Here is a 12,989-nt window from a genome sequence, read left to right as displayed (position 1 = left end):
ATAAATGTATGTTCTGTATTTTTGTAACTTTGTTCACTGTTAGTAATAATAGAGGCTATAAAAACATGCACATTCCACTACTACTCCTAGACGGAGGGTTAGAATCTTACCAGACTGGTTTTCAACACTTTTGTGAGCCTAGATTTTAATTAATTGGGGAGACACGCCATACCTTTGAGGATTAACTTTCTTTCTCAAATAAGTGACTTGAGTGATGTTTAGAGCCCAGCCATTGGCCTCAAAGGTGCCCTGCAAAAAGACTCTTGATCAGATGCTATTTGACACACAGTAATAACAAAAAATAAATAAAAAACACAATAAAACAGACAGGTCATCTATTTGGCAGATTAGTAACAATGGATATATTTGATGTTGTAGCCACATTAGCATGATCCTGCAGAGGGCTGTGTGACTGTGCTGGGTGTCAGACTACAGGCTATCTTTGGACTCACCCAGACAATATCCTAATAGACAACTAAACTAGTCTAAACTGGGCTACAGTACTGCCACTCCATCTAGTTTTGTCAAATGCAAAGCTTAACTAACATTTTCCAATAGGATTTTGCCACATTAAAGATCTATGTTTGGTTATACTAGGCAAACAGTAATGAATAAAACTAAATCTATAAACTATTAGCATCAAGCTTCATCAACGCTACGTTTGGTTTACAAAGGCTCTACAACAGCCATGGCATTTTTTTAAAGGGTTATTGTTTGTTAACCTACCAAAAGTCTTATGCAACTAGAAATTCAATTTGTCTTCAGCTGAGACTAGTTGTAATAAATGTGTAATAATGTATGAACGCAACCGAATGACAATATTAGAGTAAAAATCAGACTCACGTATTAGACACGACCTAGCATCTTGAAATGATGACTTTCTAACATTTCTTTATCAAAAATGTCATATTCGTTTTACGTAACAAAGCCAGACTGTTATGTAAGAACCATACAGACATACAGACAGCAATTAACTCAACAAATGCTCTTGGAAATGAAGAAAATAAAACTTTTCTCAAGTTTCATCCATCGCGCGAGGGTTATGTGCGCGCGCGAGATCCATGGCAAGTCCCTGTGTGTGTGGGTACTGTGCGCGCGAGGAGGAGGGCGTTACTAGGCTACGGAGCTGAAATTCTCGCGAGAAGACACAGACCGAGGGGAACACATGAGTTTCGGAGCGTGACCAAAGGTAAACTCTGCCCCGCTATGACCTTATAGCCTGTTATAAAGCCTGTGAAGTGTTCGCGCGGGCAGCCCTCAGTGCTCGTCAGTGTGAGGCGGGAGAGGTGTGAGAGAGAGCGACTTCCTCCACTTTTCAACTGACCTACTTTCAGGGCCACAGAGGAAATAAGTGGGAGCACGCGCAGGGTGAAGTTCAGCGGAGGTCTCATCATTCCTCCACCTGTGCAGGTAAACACGATGGCTGCAGCGGTGGAAGCTCCGTCCGTGTCCAGCACCGGGTTCCGGGCCATGTTCGCCATGCTCACGCCCAACGAATCATCCTTCGAGACGGTGCAGGAGGTTCCGCAGTATGTGCAGCAGGTGGGTAGTGTGCACTCTCAAAGCAAGGGCACAACGGAGGGCGTTAATTCACTGATAAGTACAATGTTATATTATCAGAAAAGTTATGCATTTCTTATCTGGCAAGTTCATTCACACAGTGTAGTTGCATCACACTTGTTACTGTGTAGACCCTTGACACAGTTAGGCACATGCTGAGAAAAACAACAAGAAAAAAAAAGGTTATGCAAAATAAACAAAAATCTGTAAATAGTTACAACGTTTGGACAAAATTTGACAAATTGCTAGTGAGGATATGACAGTAACTTCACTCATTCACCGATCTCATCCAAAACTGAGATCTTGTGACTATTTACTTTGAGAACGAGGTAGCAGATGTCCAAAAAGCCCCATAAAATAATAATAATAATAATAATAATAATAATAATAATAATAATAATAATAATAATACTTCTATGTGTGTGTACTAGACTCCATTGTTGTTCAACCCTTTTTGAGTTGCGACATTATTTTGTTATTTCGAATCTACTGCGACCCACCGTCCACTAAAACATTACCAAATTAAACCCAGTAGAGTAAAAGTTGAGAAAAAATGTCTAGAACACTAGGGATTTTGTAATAGTAGTAGTAGTAGTGTCTTCTACAATTATTTTGGTTGTGCAATATCCTCTTCGAGCGGTAAAAAATCTTTATGCATAAAAACTGCTCTCCTTGTAGTTTAGACCTCTACACACTCAAATGTTGTGCGCTATGAACTGAGTCTTGAATCACAAATCTAAGCACAATTGAAACAGATAATGTTTTTTTACTCATTTGTTTTTCCAAAATGTTACAGTCCTGCTTCACTTTACTGTCCATGAGACCAGTGGCAGGTAGCACGGATCAACACCTGGGGAAAAATACTGAATTTAGATTTTTCTGCCTAGCATAGATTTGTGATTTATGTTTTAATACTAGGATTCTTTTGACATTTTAAACACACACAGAAGAGTTGGCAAAAAAACTTAAATATGAACTGACAAACTAATACAAGAATCATATTTCAGAGCATGTTTTTACTGTTCTAAACTACAGAGTTAGCAGCTTTTATGCAGAATAAGAACAAGATTTTTTGTTGTTTGTGAAGGAAATTATGATACTTCAAAAATGGCTGCCTTTGTGAGTTGCTAATTGGATCCACTGAAATAGCGATTTCGATTTGATTGAGATGAATCTTGCAGCTCGAGCAGGTAGATTACACTGTGGTATTTTATAAAACAGAAAGTGCCCTCACCTTTCCCTAGCCAAAAGCATATATGAGTGCGTACTACTGTTGTCATAATACTAACATTTCAAACACAATTTCAATACGGAATAGATTTGATACTCAATACCGATTCCAATGCCACGATGATAAAAAAGTTTTCACAATAGAATGTAATTTTCAACATTAAGTAATAGTACTTTCTTTTATATTCCCATGTGTCTTATATCTGTGTATTCCCTCAGTCGTCCAGGTAGGTTCCATAGTGGTCTGTGGGTGTATACTAGTCTATGTGGTCTTGAATGTGACTTTCTTAGTATTGATACCGGCTCAAATGAGTATCTAGTTTTGATGCTAGTTTTAGTATTGATTAGTATCTGATTTTCAATGCTCTTGACAACCCTAGTGTGTACAGTAGAGACAGAGCCATTTGATTTGATTTGATCTCTCTAGGATCAACACTGACAGATAAATTTCTCAAACACTCCTGATGAGAAAGTGTTGGAATACTTCATTAAAACTTAATCCAATCAGCAGTATGAATGGTCTTTCTAATGTTAGCTTGTTAGCATGACTAAGATACTCATTTTGGTTAATTATGTCATCTGCAAGTATTAAACCATTTCAAACCATGAGTCAGGACAATGTTTATTTTGACACAACATTTTTAGTTTTAGTCTTAGCCATAGTTGCACCTTTACAACTTTAAAACTTGGGCTAAGCTGGTACTAAACCTGGAACTAAATCGACACTAGAACAGAACTACACCAGAACTAGAAGGGGGGCCAAATCTATATTAGAACTCAAACTGGCCCAAAATAGGACCAAACCAGGAGCGCACCCTTTAATTACTGTTATTTTTAGTTAAGATTTAGTCAAATAATTATTTTTAGATTTATTCAACAACATTTGAATAATAGATATTTGCCAAAAAAACAAAACAAAAAACCCCCCAAAAAACAGGTAGCTAATTTACTGAAGCACGCGCACCAAATGTTATTCTAATTTTGTAAAATAAATCCATAATAGTTTTACTTAACCAGATTTTAAAAACATATATTAACTAAATTAAATACTAGGTGATCACTTGATGGTGCGTGATCTTGGAGTTTGATTATGGTCTGGTTGGAAAAGTGCAATGCTCGCTTCTTTAATTTGTTTATGTTTAGTTTTTATTATTCAACAAAATATCAGTATGTATCTTGAAGGCTGCGAAACACAATTTCGATACAGAAAAATAGACTCGATATTCAATTTTGATACCCATAAAGTCATATTAAAAGCTCTTTGGTAGACAACATTGTAATTTTCAACAAAAAGCATAGTATTTGTTTATTACACCATGTGGTCTTGCACTAGTTCTGATGAAACTCAAGATGAAACTGTTCAGGAAAGTTCAAATTATATCTTTTTTTTGTAGCAATACCTGCTCAAAGGAGTATCTAGTTTCATTACTAGTTTAAGTATTGATATGTATCTGATTTGTGATAGTTTTCGAAACACTGACTGGAACAGAGGCGAAGCAGGAAACTCAGTGGCTGTGGGGAGCCTCACAATAAAATGAGTAATGAGTTAATACTACCATATCTAAATGTACCAGAAAGCTGGAAATTGCATAACTGCTGTACAAAACCTGCAAAACAGATTTACAGTGTGACAGATTGGTGGCGGAAGTTGAAATGAAAATCATGTGATTGTTTTGCTTCTTGTTCCAAGACAGCCTCTTATGACCTCTAGTGAAGTTATTCTCATACGGACCCTTACAGTTTTACAGCAGTTCAAAATCAAAATTCCAGCGATGTTACACTTGCAAGAAGTTGAGTTTGAGTCAGAAAACGCATCGATCAGTACGTCTCTGCATGAAGTCCTGGCTGCGTATTTCAGACTGTCAGATTGCAGAGGAGCGCCCCACCGGCACGTCCAGTGAGGAGGGAGGAGGAGAAGGAGAGGGGTGTGCGTCCAGATGTGGGACGGAGCTTTGCGTGTGATCACTGCTCTCCAGAGGTGCTCGGAATTCTGGCCTTACACTCCCACCTATGCAACAAAGTAGCAGCCAGGCTTTGAAAAAAAAAGCCGAAAACAAGCGACCCCAGGCTATTATGTACAGTCAATGCTCCAGACTCACAAAAATAGGTAAAAAAATAAGCACTTTAAGTAAACGTTGTGTTTCACTGTAGTACTAATGCAAATGAAAGGCACATATTTTTTTATTGCAAACATTACATAAAAAACTGTTAGCCTGTATTTCAATCGTTACGATCTAGAGCTTATACATAAGTAACTCTTGGGGTCAAAATAAATCAACTGTGAGCTGTGTGCCTCTAAGTATAAAGCATCTAATGGATATTCAGGCAGCACTTGTTAGCATGCTAGTTATTGTTAGCTTTACTGCGATGGCAAGACACTGATCTGGTCACTGTTTGATCACTTTTACTCAAATACTAATGTAGAGGTGTTACGTGTATGAGTGAAGAAGGCCTAGACGGACCTAAATGCTAATAGTAGTTAAGGAAGTGCTTGGGTCTCAGAGACAGTACTTAAGTGTTGCTTTCAGTCGGAGTTGCCAAGTTCTTGCTAGCAACTTTGGAATTTTTGGAAAGTTGTTTTCAAATGTTGACAGTCGAGCGTTGCTGTTTTTGGGGTTTGTTCCTGAGCGACACAGATGACATGTGGTGTTTAAGTGAGATGAAGATGGTAAATTTATTGTCTATTAAATCAATAATAATGGAAATTTCTTTTTGATATTTTGTGTAATCGATACAGTGCATTCAGCAACCAAAACACAACATCTTACAAAAAGATGCAGCAGTTTTAATTTGTCCATTTGGGGCTTTTTAATGGAGAGGTCAACAGCAAATTAGAATTCAGTCTTGGGAGGAAGATAAGGAATGTGTTTTCCACTGATTAAACTAAACTGAAAGATTTTTTCTTACAACAGTGAATGCCGACAATACTTCCCATTCATTTTCCTACATTCATTTCCTACACTGTGAAAATTGATTGCTGAAATGAAAAAAAAAAGTGCTGCATTTTTTGCCATACGCCAGCTCTATTCTCCATACATAAATCCCAATGCTGAGGTGCCCAAAGGTATATTAAAAAGCTGAAATAACACAGGGTAGCAGGTAGGGCTGAACAAGTCGGGAAAATATAAAACTGTGATTTATCTGTCAAGCATAGCGATTGAGATTAGATTTGCCATTTATATTTTAATAGGGTTATGTTCAAAGTTCACTTTTTAAACGCAAAACACAAAAAGACTGAAATCTGAGCTGGCAAATTAATACAAGAGTCACATTTCACAACATGTTTGTACACAGGAAAAAAGTATAGGAGAAAATTATGGTACTTCAAAAATGGCAGCCTTGCAGATCTGCTAATTGCATCTGTCAAACTGCGATTTCAATTTTGATTTTGATTAATCTAGCTGCCTTAGGAACAGGACCTTTAAGTGATGGTACAGCCCTGCTCCTTCCACACACACACACACACACCCACACACACCCCCACACGCACACACACACACACACACTGACCCCGCCCCTCCTGTCATGTTGGACAGGGCTATTAGGAGGTTATTACATGCTCCTAGAACAATTACAGAAGTGAGATCCGTCATTGTGTTTTACATCAGAATCAGAGCTAATGTTATTATGCACATTGCCGGAGGCGCTCAGCTGCTCTGTGTGCTACTGTCATGTGCTACCTGGATGATCCCTTTTGTAAGTTGTTTTGCTGCGGCCCCGTGCTCTGAGTGAAATCACAATTGTAATAGCGATTTTCTCAGTTACTTACTAACTAAACTAAAATCTCACTTGTTTTCCATGTGATATCATGGTCATGGTCATGTTTTTACGTAGCACTTTTCCACCTTCAAGTTACTCAAAGCGATTTACATCAAAGGTCCACTGACCTATTTGTACACGCATTCATATACCAATGTACACAGATAATGGAGATAGGTTAAGTGTCTTGCCCAAGGACAGCGCATTCATCTATGGAAGCTGGAATCGCACCGCCAATCTGACCGCTCTACCAGTTATGTTTATGTTGAGAGTGGGAATCGAACCTCCAACCTTCGGCTCAGAGGACAGACACGCCGACTGAGCTACTGTATAGTTTAATGATATCTACGCTCCTCCTTTATGCTTTGAATGAGTGACAGGGAGATTCAGAAGTAGTAGATAGCTATCTCTTGAAGCAGACATAATGCCCAAAACTAATTTAGCTGGAAAGTCTCTCACATATTAAACTACAGTCACGAGCTAGCTAGCATTAGGACCATGAACGCTCTGGTTGATCAAAGGCTCCTGAAAATGTCTTGTTTAAAGGGCCTACCATGTGAGCTTTAAGCCATGTGAGAATGTTGTTACCTCTTCAAAAACATACCTGGAGTTGCGTTTTGTTTCATTCACACATGTTTGAGTGACACTTTATTACTGTCTACATCTCCAAAGCTCAAAATGCTCTGTTCCACCTTGTCATGAAGCGGTAGCTTTCAAGTTAAAAACACAGTGGAGCACTTCCTGTATTACATCACAAAAAGAGTAAACAACAAAAAAATCACTCGAAAAAAAGTTTTAAGACAGTGTTTGCTAATGTGCACCTTGGCACCATAGTAAGTGCTGAACATTCAACCATAGGAATACATGTAGAACACCCCCAGCATGATGTCACTGCAAAGTATCAACTTGGCCATTTATCTGGCAACCAGGCCTGCCACAATAATCATTATATTGACTTATCATTCAATATATAAAAGCTGGAACTATATATTTTTGGGGTCAATATTCGTCGTGTGCACTTTTTCCTTGCACTACTGGGAAACCTTTGGCTACTTTTTGGCTATATGATCAAATTTAAGCCATAAAAAATGTTGAATTAATAACTTCTTTGACTCATTGCAGATTCAAACTAAGTACTAAAGTGTTTCATTCTGCTATTTATTTATTGCAGCACATGATTTTCTTTTAAAATATTGTACATTTAGAACAGTTTTTGTGGCTTTTGGGTTTTTGTGTCAGTGGCATAAATTTGTAGCAGTATTATCTTTTATTGTCTGTATTTACTTTAGCAATATATCATAGTTCAAAATTTGTTATCACGACAGGGATGCTGGCAACAATCTGCATATGAAGCAAGCGCTGTTGTCCTACGTATAAATCAATGTCTTTCCTATGCTTTTACCAAGAAAACCTCCTGCTGCTCTTAAAGCACATCGTCCAAGCCAATTGTTCATGTTTGTGAGATGTATTGTCACTCTCTAGTCAGTAATAGCGGTTCTATTTCATACTGCTGAACGGGCTCGACGATGATTTCCAGCTCCAGAAAAAGTCAATACTACGTCTGCCAACCGAGTGTGGTTTTAGGCCCTAGAGTTGAGTCTCGTAGTGAAACAAATAGAATGGATCACAAAACATGAAAGGTCCGTGAGTGCAGATGACTTCCAAAATAAACAGTGTCCTCGCCATAGCTCGTCCTCGCTCTCTGCTGAGCTGGTGTTTGTGTCTGCCTGTCTGATGGAGATTTATGGCATGGGATTAATTAGGCATTGTTAGAATTTAGTTATGAGCAATGATTGTTGTCAAATTATAGAAAAGTTGTTGTGTAAAGAGGCATGATGCAGCTTTTCTGGTGGAAGTTCAGTCACCTTCTTGTCTCCATGGTGGTGTTACTGCTTTGCATTATGCCAATGACAATGGCAATAAAACTTATTTTGATTCTGGTTCTAAACAAGTTTATCACAGGCTTTACACGCATCAATGAACTTTATGGACTAATTAGGCTGCCATGTATATAATGTATCCTGCTCTTTCTTTTTTATGGTTTGAGTCTCACCAGTCGTCTCTTTGTGATGTGTTGTGTGTGCAGGCCTCTCCGTACTTCATAGGTCTGATGCTTCTGGAGCTGGTGGTGGGGGCCCTGAAGGCAGAGACCCCCCTGCCCACCATCAGCGATGGGATCACCTCCGTCTCCTGCGGCATGATTTCTAGGCTGCCTCTGTAAGTAGCTCAACAATATTACAGTATGTATAGGTTTATAAATCAGATCATGAAGAGCTGATTCACGTTCTAAACAAATCAATACAGTAGCAGTGTGTGGATCATTCTCTTGACAGAAAAATTAAAAACTCAAACTCTGTCTGTCCAAGTGTCATTGAGTTGGTACACCCAATACATTTAGTACAAATGGCAGATAAGCAGGATGTTTTTGGAATACATCAAAAAGCGAGATCTACTGTTGTGTATTTGTATTATGTAATGTTACGATTATCTATGCCGGTAATATTCATGTATGTACTCAGCCGCAAAATACATATTGCGCATGCATGTGTATGTTCCCTTGACACTGTTTTCCCTTTGCTCCACATTCCTGACTGTATAATATGTAACAGGCATCAAACCTGACCTTATGTACTGCCAGATACACCGGGACAATTTAAACAGTGTTGATGTTTAATATTCCATAGTACAGCTTCATGTACAGTGGGATGTGCTGCTTGCTAAATCAGTACAGGATTACTCAAACACGCATGACTCAATCGAAATACAACTCTGGGCAAGATAACGTGAGGGAGTTCTGTTATAACATGGTGAAAGGCTCCTAAACGTTGATCTGACATAACATAATATATAAAACATCATTATCACAGTTACATTTTTAAAGATGATTGTAGCAGTTGTGGCATCTAAACCAGCTGAATGAAGGTTGTCACGTGCTACTCCCCTGATAAAGCCCTTTGTTTTTACTCTCCTCGTGTTAATGGGGATGTCATGCGTTAAGTCACCACTGTGAGATCAGTCTTTGAATCACATGTCGTCTTTACCTTAAACCATAAAATGCATATGACAGGTTAGATGACTCGGTTCACAAAAACATAGTTAACACAATTATTCACTTAAGTATTACGATTAACAATAAAATAAAACAAACATGGCTAAAAGTGATTAATTTACTCCATGTACCTTTAGTGTTAGATAATAACTGGTAGTGTTGCCAAAAGTATCGGAAATCAGATACTAATTGATACTAAAACTAGCATCGAAACTAGATACTCATTTGAGCATGTATCGATACTAAAAAGTCACATTCACAGGACAGAAATGAACATGTCCTGAATGATCTTGAGCTGTATCAGAACAAATATAAGACACAGTATACGCACATGGACCACTATGGATCCCACCTGGACCACTGAGGGATTACACAGATATAAGGCCACAGGGTAATATAAAAGAAAGTACTATTACTTAATGTTGAAAATGACACTGTTTAAATAAAAAGTGTTTTTTTATGATGACCATGATATCAGAATCAGTATTGATTATCAAGTCTATTCCTTAGTATCAAAATCAAAAGTTTGAAATTTTAGTGCCGTGACAACACTAATACCTGGATAATAATATTTATAACAAACAAATCTATAAAATGTAGTGTGAGGTTGCTTAAATTGGTCACATTTATATACTACTTGTTGATCTCTATTGGCAGTTTGGCAACCATACACCTGTTTTTCCTCACAAACACAGTATCCATGGAAGCGTATGGGAATGGAACCATAACCTGATCCCCCTGTGTCCCTTGTGTGTTGCAGACTGTTATTCAGAGGCTTCGAGCTGTCGGCTTACATGTTCATGTGGGAAAACTACCGCCTCCTGGAGCTGCCTTGGGACTCCCCCTGGACCTGGTGGTTCTGTCTGCTGGGAGTGGACTTCGGCTACTACTGGGTCCACCGCTTCGCTCACGGTAACACACTCTAGCTAATCTGCTCTGTGTTTGAATCAAGTCATAATGGTGAGAATTTTAGAATCAAGATTAATTCATTTCAGTTCAGGAAATGCGTGTTAGCATGCTAGTTGTTGTTAGCTTTACCCCAATGGCAAAACTCTGCTCTGACCTCTTAAAGTTGTGAAAATCACTTTTAAACTCAACATGGTGAATAATTAGGATACTTGGAATGCATAAGTGAGGAAGTGAGTATGGAATCATTCTGGACCACTGCAAACTGTTTAAAATAGGGGCGTCCAAACTTTTTTCGCCAAGAGCCACATATTGATTCTAGTGTCAGAAATATTAAATAATCAATAAATAATGGTGATTAGTCTATTAATCGCTGCAGACCTAGTTCATGACTCATGGCTATTTCAACCTTGAATTCCTGAGTAAAAATGTCTCCAACAATGACATATTCCAGTTTGATAAGATAACAAACTAGATACTATCAGCGTAGCCCCAGGAGCCTCGATCTGCTTAAGCTGTCAGTGCCACGGCTCCTCACGGTAGGACCATGTTCAAAGCCCACATTGATGTATGGGCGTAAAGTGGTGATTTAGAAGCTCCCGCTCCACTGCAGGACGAACAGAGGAGACAGCACACACCGGGGTTCTTCTCCGGAGGAAGTCATTATTTTAGAGCTCGCTGCAGCTGGACCCGAGCACATGAGAGGCTGCGCTCGGTCCCCAGAGTCCCACAGCCTGGAGCTGAAGCCAGGCCCGTCACTGCTACACTCCGCTTGAGCCAAAAGTCTGTGAGGAGCGGTGAGGAGCAAGGATGAAAGATGGTGGAGGGCTGGGTCTGTGAGTGCAGCTGGCTCCTGATGCGCGTGCCAGATGAGAACGGAACTCACTGGTTTGTGTGCGGCGCCGCGGCTGTTTATTTGTCTGAAAGAGACGTCACTCTGCCCGCCGTCTGCCCGCACGGCCTCGGGTCAGACTGCTCCATGTGGAGGGTACAATATGACCACCGTATGTATTTAAAGGGTAGGCAACAGCATGCCATCATCTGCCATACAGCCACCAGAGTCAGAGAACATGCCCTCAGATAGACTCGCCACAGAGTGACCTGTCGATAGTGAGGGGCGACACCACATATTTTGAATCGATACTGATACGAGTACTTTGGTGGTGTGTGGTAATTGTCTTGATACGGATACTTGATACTGGTCTAGTCTTATGGGTGAAGGCAGGTCAGTAAGTATATGTACTGTACTGTATTTCTATCATTTATTATTATTATTATTATCATCATTATTATTAATGTATAAAAAATCAAAATGTTTTACTTTTTATCCAAAAAAAGGGATTTCAAATGGCATCTGACACAGATAAACTCATCACAGTGAATAATTAGGATGCAAGGAATGTGTAAGTAAGGAAAGTAAGGAATTAGGGCCACTGCCAACAGTTGTAAATGTGCTAGTTCTGTTTGTTTTTTTTACGTTTTTAAAACAGGTTACAGCTTTAAGACCAGTAACAGTGGCAAAGTGTTGTGGGGGACATTTTAATTTTAAACAAGAATACATACATTTTGTCATTGATGGCCTAGAGAGACAGCCATACACACACGCTTGTAACTGCTATCAATAGTTTCCTGAGAACACAGTTCCCCTTGTAAAGGGTTGGCTATTGCTAAAATATCACATAATTAAAGGTACTGCAGTACATATGAAGTACCACAATAAGTAAAACTTAATAATTGCATGATCACAATAACACTCAGGTCTGATACCATCTTCGCATCCAGATCTTAAAGTATTACATATCTCTGCCTGCTTCTCTCCCTGTGTCCTCTCTGTGTGCTGATGCATACAAACACCGCCCACGTCGGTGTCACATAACTCACTCTATGCCTGTGGAATTCTTTTATCCCTGAGGCGGAGGAGGATTTTTAGCTCTCCCCGAACTTTTCCGCTTGCCTTTCATTTCCTCCTGCCGGGCTCGGGATTACGGAACGTTGCGGGCTCGTAGATAATTGTGTGGTACTGCTTGGGGATGCACGGTTTTCCCCTTGTTACGGAGAGTAGCGGGCCAGTTCCTGACCGCAGCCCCGGCGCTCACTCTGCACTCTGGTCAGCAGGGGTCATTCTCCTGACCACAGCGCGATCCCGGATCCTTTTAGCTGCACTAAAGCGTCGGAATGGTCGATGACCCTTGTCTACTTGTTTAGAATAGTAGTAGTGGTGGTTACAAAGTATTTTTACAGGAGCGGTGTGAGGATTTGCGCTCTCCGATGGTGAACACATGCAACTGCGGAGTGTAATTCAATGGAAAGTGTTTTTCTGTGCTGTGTGGTTATATTATGAGTTATACTGAAGCAAATCCAAGGCTGTGTCCAAAGTAGTTTAGTAGTTTAATATAGTTTTACACTCTTTACAGTTACCTGGAATGTCAAGTACCACATATAAATAACTGCTCATTCATTCTATATCCACAATCCCAATCATTGT

General features: G+C 39.5%; 1 protein-coding gene across 1 annotated transcript in view; it reads left to right on the top strand.

Annotated features, from left to right (window-relative positions):
• Positions 1-1,158: 1,158 nt before the first annotated feature.
• The window catches only part of agmo (alkylglycerol monooxygenase), a 54,632-nt gene continuing 42,801 nt past the window's right edge, over positions 1,159-12,989 (top strand). Inside the window, exons 1-3 of the mRNA XM_033980989.2 lie at positions 1,159-1,542; positions 8,636-8,766; positions 10,359-10,510. Of these exons, the coding sequence (XP_033836880.1) occupies positions 1,420-1,542; positions 8,636-8,766; positions 10,359-10,510 (406 nt within the window). The 5' untranslated portion in view covers positions 1,159-1,419. The remainder of the gene's footprint in view (positions 1,543-8,635; positions 8,767-10,358; positions 10,511-12,989) is intronic.

This window comes from Periophthalmus magnuspinnatus, chromosome 16 (assembly GCF_009829125.3).
Source record: "Periophthalmus magnuspinnatus isolate fPerMag1 chromosome 16, fPerMag1.2.pri, whole genome shotgun sequence".
Taxonomy (NCBI): domain Eukaryota; kingdom Metazoa; phylum Chordata; class Actinopteri; order Gobiiformes; family Gobiidae; genus Periophthalmus; species Periophthalmus magnuspinnatus.
Note: the sequence above shows the minus strand (reverse complement) of the source record. Positions and strands in the feature narration are given on the sequence as shown.